The following is a 7,500-nucleotide window of genomic DNA, read 5'->3' as shown; positions in this document are numbered from 1 at the left end:
GATAAAGATATGAGAAGCAAATTTTATAAGTTTTTTTTTATTGTTTTTTTTTTGATGGATTTTGATTAATCATCAAAAGCCTTAACAACTCTGGAAGCCTTGTTTCTGACCTGGTTGGTGGAGTTGGACACAGTGTTGTTTTTCTTTTCTTTTTGGTTTGTTAGTCTAAATGTGTGTGTGTGTGTGTGTGTGTGTGTGTGTGTGTGTCCTACAGTAATCTGTATCTGTGTGTGTGCGTGTGTGTGTCCTTCAGTAGTCGGTGTGTGTGTGTGTGTGTGTGCGTGTGTGTGTGCGCGCGCGTGCGTCAGTGCGTGCGTGTCCTACAGTAGTGTGTGTGTGTGTGTGTGTGTTACATTTACATTTTGGACATTTAGCAGACACCTTTATCCAAAGCGACTTACAACTAATACATTTAAGGGAAGTAAAAGGAAGGGAATCGTCTATCCATCAATCATCATAAGAAATACTAATCTATGCTAGGACCAGGTGTGTCCTACAGTACACTATATGAGAGAGTGCGTATGTGTGTGTGTGTTTATAGTAATAGCCCATACCTGTGGCGCCTGCTCGACCTGTTCCTCTCACAGCAGGATAATGGGCCTGTAGTCCAATGCCTTTATGATCACTACACGTCACGACTAGAACAGATATGTGCATGGTTTTCCTTCTCTCTTTCCCTTTCTCTCTCTCTCTCTCTCTGCCTTTCTCTTTCTCTCTCTCTGCCTCTCTCTCTCTGCCTCTCTCTCTGCCTTTCTCTTTCTCTCTCTCTTTCTCTTTCTCTCTCTCTCTCTCTCTCTCTCTCTCTCTCTCTCTCTTTCTCTCTCTTTCTCTCTCTTTCTCTCTCTCTGCCTCTCTCTCTCTCTGCCTTTCTCTCTCTCTTTCTCTCTCTCTGCCTCTCTCTCTCTCTCATGGTAATATAGTAGAGTAGCCTCCCTCCTCCATGGTTTTCTTTCTCTGTGTGTTTGTGTCTATATTTCAATGTTTCATTGCTATTTCCATGTTGGTATATTACTTTTTTATATAACTTTTTTGTATTTTTTAATCAAAATGTACTATATTTACTATATTTATCAAAGGAGTGACAAAACTGTGTTGTGTGTGTGTGTCTGTGTGTGTGGCGACAGGTTGCGTCCCCTGTGGCGTGCGCGCCCCCGCCTCACTCCGGGTTAATGTTTAGTCAGACGCTGGAGGAAATAACGGACCTGGGCCTTGTCTCTCCTCCCTGCTGTACACACACAACATCCACCCTCAGCAAATACACACACACACAAGCCTCCCTCTCCTATGTTCTAACCTCTCCTGTGCTGGGCTGGGTCATACCTCCTGGTTGTGACCTGTCAGATATAACACGTCTCACATAGATAAGAACACACACACACACGTACAAACAAACAAACCGTTTTTTAGATCTTCCGTTACTTGCTTGGGTAGGATGGGGTTTGGAAACAATATATATATATATATATATATATATATATATATATATATATATATATATGGTGCTGTGAAGGGAGGGGTGAACAAACAGCTCGATACGAGATTAAAAACCAAACATTGTAATCAAACCCGGTGTGGAGCGGCGTCTGCTGCCTTGCTATCACGTTTAGACTGTTCTACGAGACGTAGCAACCAACTAGACACACGTTTAGACTGTTCTACGTAGCAACCAACTAGACACGTTTAGACTGTTCTACGTAGCAACCAACTAGACACACGTTTAGACTGTTCTACGTAGCAACCAACTAGACACACGTTTAAACTGTTCTACGTGACCTAGCAACCAACTAGACACGTTTAGACTGTTCTACGTGACCTAGCAACCAACTAGACACGTTTAGACTGTTCTACGTGACCTAGCAACCAACTGGACACACGTTTAGACTGTCACTGTGTTCCTGCTCACCGAGACAGAACGATCAGACAGATCTATCTATCCATCACTCTCTCCATCAGTCTATCTACCTATCTATTTCTCTCTGTCTGGCAGTCTATCTATCTAAATCTCTCTCTATTTATTTATGTATCTATCTATGACGTTACCCCCCCTCACACACACACACACACTCACAGAGAGCGCCATTACCGGTGTCCCGGTTCCTTCCCGTTAACCCACTCAGCTCATTTGCATCCTCATTTGCGAGTTCTCAAACGCACCTGCCTGCAATTACTGACCACGCCACACACACACACACACACACACACACACACACACACACACACACACACACACACACACACACACACACACACACACACCTAAACACACATTTGTATTTTATTGACATGTTTTACATCAAGCATTAACCTACACACACACACACAGACAGTTGTGTTGATTGAGTTGTAGCTATTTATAATTCAGTGGCTGTAACCCAGTGAGTGACCCATGGATCATGTATTGTGAACGTCAGTGTGCACTTTGTGTGTCGTAACAGAAGGGCTTAGCCTCACACACACACACACCTACCTAGTACCTACCTACCTTCTGAGGTGGGTTGTTTGAAGAGCTTACAACAGAGCTTGTGTCTCTGGCCTGGCTGGTCAGACTGGTCCAACTGTAACTAGAGTGTGTGTGTGTGTGTGTGTGTGTGTGTGTGTGTGTGTGTGTGTGTGTGTGTCTGTGTGTGTGTGTGTGTCAGTGTGTCATAAGTAGCACAAGACAATGAAGTTCAGCAATTAAATTCCACGTCACATGTGACACTTATGCACGCACACACACACACACACACACACACACACACACACACACACACACACACACACACACACACACACACACACACACACACTCACTACAGTTTCGATCCTCTCAGTTGAATTTAACAGCAATTAAATTCTCTCTCTCGCACACACACACACACACACACACATACACACACACACACCACATCTCTAACTTCAATCAGATATTACATTCTCTCTCTCACACACACACACACACCACACCACATCTCTAGATTCAATCAGATATTAAATTCACTCACACACAACCATTCACCACACTCATCACACACACACACACCTCACCTCTAGTTTCAGTCAGATGTCTAATATCTATCCCTGTTATTGTTTCAGTGTCCATGTTTCCTCCCGCCCTATTGGAGGGGACAGAAGGCAGTCCGGCAGAGCCGGCCCCCTGCCTCTCCACCTCCCCAGCCCACGAGCACTCCACACACACCACACACACACACTCCACACACACACACTCCACACACTCCACACACACACAGTCGCACACACACACCTACACGCCCTCACACTCGTACACACACACCACACTCCTGCATGACCTCCACCGGGCCGAGCTGCCGTCCAGCACGGCGCTGGGTCAGCCTCAGGGTCAGGGGTCAGAGGTCAGGAGGAGGGCCCCGGCCAGCCCCTACGTCCGCTCCAAAATCAAGGTGAGGGGATTGTGGGAAATGTAGTTTTTGGTTGGTCAATGTAGGTTGGCTGTTTTATTTTCTCATGGACTCCCTCACCAACCTGGCTAACTTTTTCTCTCTCTCTCTCTCTCTCTCTCTCTCTCTCTCTCTCTCTCTCTCCCCATCTCTCTCTCTCTCCATCCTCCCCCCCAACTCTCCCTCTCCCCTGTCTCTCTCTCTCCCTCTGTCTCTCTCTCTCTCTCCCCCTCCTCTCCCTCTATCCCATCTCTCCCTCTCCCTCTATCTCCCCCCCATCTCTCCCTCTCCCTCCGTCTCCCCTCCCCTCTCCCTCCCAGGTCACCACAGGCGAGCCGCCCATCGAGACTCAAACCAAACCCCCGCCGAGTCCCATCGCCCCGGACGTCGCCATCTCCGTCGCCGCGGCCACGGCCGCTGCCCCCGACGCCTTGGCGACCCCCCCGGCGACGCAGGCGGGAGCAGGGGGGCCGGGAGCGGGGGCGCTGTACGTGTGCCAGGTGTGCAGGAAGCCCTTCCAGTACCAGCGCATGCTGAACCGACACATGAAGTGCCACAACGACACCAAGCGCCACCCCTGCAGCTTCTGTGGCAAGGGCTTCAACGACACCTTCGACCTGAAGAGGCACGTCCGCACACACACCGGTAAGTACACACACACACACACACACTAAGGTAAGCCTCACTTGCTTCACTTTCCTTAGTCTTACACTCTCTGTCCCTCTCTCCCTCCCTCCCTAACCATCCCTCCCTCCCTCCCTAACCATCCCTCTCTCCCTCCCTAACCATCCCTCTCTCTCTCCCTCCCTCCCTCCCTAACCATCCCTCTCCCTCCCTCCCTCCCTCCCTAACCATCCCTCTCTCCCTCCCTCTCTCCCTCTCTCCCTCTCCCTCCCTCTCTAACCATCCCTCTCTCCCTCCCTCCCTCCCTCCCTCTCTCCCACCCTCTCTAACCATCCCTCTCTCCCTCTCTTCCTCCCTCTCTCCCTCCCTCTCTAACCATCCCTCTCTCCCTCCCTCTCTTCCCCCCCCCCTCCCTCCCTCCCTCCAGGTGTGCGTCCCTACAAGTGCAGCCTGTGTGACAAGGCGTTCACCCAGCGCTGCTCCCTGGAGTCCCACATGAGGAAGATCCACGGCGTCAGCCAGCAGTACGCCTACAAGGAGCGCCGCAACAAGCTCTTCGTCTGCGAGGAGTGCGGCCACACGGCGAACTCCCAGGACGCACTACTGCAGCACCTCCACGGCCGCCACCCCGACAGCCCCTTCCTCCGGGCCCGCGTGGCCAGGCGGGGGAGGCAGGAGAGGGGGGAGGAGGAGGAAGAGGAGGAGGAGGAGGAGGAGGAGGAAGGGGAGGAGGGGGTGGAGCACAGTCACCCCGATAGCGACGACACGACGGGGTCGGGCGGGCGGTAGAGGAGGGATGGAGGGATGGAGGGATGAGCAGAGGGAAGGAGAGGGGTGGATGGACAGAGGGATGGATAGACAGATGGAGGGATGGATGGACGGACAGAGGGACGGATGGACAGGGATGGTTGGACGGAGGGAGGGATGGAAGGATGGATGGACGGACAGAGGGAGGGAGGGATGGAGAGCAGAGGGAGGGATGGACGGACAGACAGAGGGAGGGAGAGGCCCATTTGTACTCCACTGTCATCAGGTAAACCCCAATATTCGAGTCCTGCTGAGGATAATTATGGGATGTCCATGTAGCTCACCTGAACAGAAGAAGAAGTTATATAAATATATATATTTGTGTGTATGTGTATATGCATACACATATGTGCATTTAATGGATTAATATATGCAAATATGTCTTTTGATATTTAAACGGTGTATGTGACGCTTCAGTTGGCGACAGAAATGCCTTAGCTTTGTGTGTCAGTTTACATGACAGAGAGCTCCAAAAGGGAAATGTTTTCTGGAAAAAAAGTTAAGGGATGTCTTTTGCACAAGGACCATAATGCAACTGTCACTGTAACCATAGCGACTGTAGGACTGTAAGCCAGTAACGTTTACATCGGGGGAGGCTGGTGGAGGTAGACATTTGGAGGAATTTCACCCAACACAATGAGGAATGGGGTGTGTGTGTGTGATACCATTCCTCATTCCATTCCAGGCATTACAATGAGCCCGTCCTCCGATTTCTACCTCCACCAGCCTCCCCTGGTTTACATTTAAATAGTGTACCACTAAGATTTGAGAGGCATTTAAGAGGGTGGGGGTGGGCACAGCAGGGAAAAGAGGTAAACGATGTTCACACTACAGAGCTGAGCTGTGGAGGCCGGTGGAGGTAGAAATCGGAGGACGGACTCCTTCTCATTCATGGAACGGGATATTATTCATCTTCATATTACCGTGTCGAGTCCCGTCCTCCAATTGTTCTACCTCCGCCGGCCTCCCCCCTGGTTCTGTCTCAGGTTGGAGGAGCTACTATCACTCCAGACTGTTGTTGTTTTTGTTTATTTTCCACCTGTGTGTTCTCCGCGTGGGTTGGGTGGTGCGTCGTGACGTCATCGACCACGTGAACGACCACTTCTAGACCACTCGCTTTCATATCAATCTGCTGTTGTTGTTGTTGTTGTTGTTTATTTTCTACTCACATAATTTTCCTCTGAGATTGTGCTGTTTGTTTCTTGACTAAGGCATTACGTCGGAGTGTGAGCGAGTGCTCGATGCCGCCCAGAGTGTGTGTATGTTTATACTTTATATGTATATACGCTTTAAAAGGGGGGGAAATCCTGACTCGAGTACCTTGAATGATCTGCTTGATTAGCATTAGCATTAGCATGATTAGCATTAGCATTCCCCATTGATGTCTTTGCTAGATTGACACAAATGTCTGACGTTTTATGCGTGTGGGTCTCGAGTTGGGGTTCCACCCCAAGTGCTTGACTTGTGTGTGGGGAAGAGGGTTTGTTTATGTCAACCAGTAACAGAAGTTTGGCGGGAAAAAATAGATAATTGTTTCTATAAGATAGTATATACACTGAAAAATAGATTTATAAAAGGGAGGTTTATATTTATCATGGTGTGTTTTTTGTAATCTTTTCCTGGATAGGCGGGGCCATTGTCTTGTGTGAATAATGTGTATGATTTTGTAGCCTTATATATCAAACGTTGTGTACTTTTGTATGAGAGGTGTGTGTGTGAGAGAGGTGTGAGTGTGTGTGAGAGAGGTGTGAGTGTGAGGGAGAGAAGGATGTGTGTGTGACTTCCACAAACAACACTACTGCCTTTGTGTCTGTAAATGTGCCTCCTAAAGCCAAACTCTACTGCGACTGGTCATCACAGCAGGGGGGTATTCCATCAACGTCGCTAAAGGACAATCCAGGCTTATTTTTTTATAAATCTTGTGAGATTTATTTAAAAATCCAGCCTTATTTTGAGATTTATCAAAATAAGCCTGGATTTTCCTTTGGTGACATTGATGGAATACCGCCCAGGTGACTCACTCGCCTTTCCTTGACTTCCTCCTCCATGCCTCTCTCCTCATCTCCTCCTCAACTCATTGGAGGAGACGGTGAGAGGGGCGGGACCTTATATCCTGTTCTCCAATGACGTTTGAGAAGGAACCAAGGATAAAGGAAGAGGAGGAGTCAAGGAAAGACGTGACGTTTGGTCTTTGTGTCCCAGGGTCCCCCTGTCTACCTGTGTCTGTCAGGTGGCCATGCAATGACCTTATGTTAAATTGCCATTTTGTTAAATTAAGTTCATGTCTGTTATAGACCTGTAGTAGTCACAGCACTATGGCCATGTAAGCCTGTTTAATATTGGCCTGGGTGCCATTAAAACAACAGTCCAGGGACTTTATTGCTTTATTGTCTGTGAGGTGTGCTAAGTGATTTCCAACATGTTTGGTTAGTGCTACTCCTATGGTCGTTGGGTGTGTGGGTATGGATGCTGGTTGTAAATGTCTTTTTGACAATCATGAATCTATCTGAATGCTCAATATTAAATTAGTTTCCTGGCAATACAAAACTTGTGTGTCTGTGTGTGCAGGCCAGAGAGTGCTATACAACAAATTCAGCTTTACAGACATACGATTATCCAAAATGAGTGGACTTGACTTATCATCAAATTCAGGTTCAAGCTTCCTCGGATC

At 48.4% G+C, this 7,500-nt stretch overlaps 1 protein-coding gene across 1 annotated transcript in view; it reads left to right on the top strand.

Moving 5' to 3' along the window:
• Nucleotides 1-4,811, top strand: part of ovol1a (ovo-like zinc finger 1a) — a gene marked incomplete at both ends in the record, with an annotated part of 5,963 nt that extends 1,152 nt beyond the window's left edge. Inside the window, 4 exons of the mRNA XM_080544069.1 lie at nt 3,076-3,163; nt 3,317-3,401; nt 3,719-4,043; nt 4,450-4,811. Coding sequence (XP_080400195.1) covers nt 3,076-3,163; nt 3,317-3,401; nt 3,719-4,043; nt 4,450-4,811 — 860 coding nt within the window. The remainder of the gene's footprint in view (nt 1-3,075; nt 3,164-3,316; nt 3,402-3,718; nt 4,044-4,449) is intronic.
• Nucleotides 4,812-7,500: the final 2,689 nt, after the last annotated feature.

The sequence above is a fragment of the Nansenia antarctica genome (assembly GCF_963989245.1).
Source record: "Nansenia antarctica genome assembly, chromosome: 13".
In the NCBI taxonomy this organism is placed as follows: Eukaryota; Metazoa; Chordata; class Actinopteri; order Argentiniformes; family Microstomatidae; genus Nansenia; species Nansenia antarctica.
The sequence above is the reverse complement of the archived record's forward strand: the minus strand, read 5'-3'. Positions and strand labels throughout refer to the sequence as shown.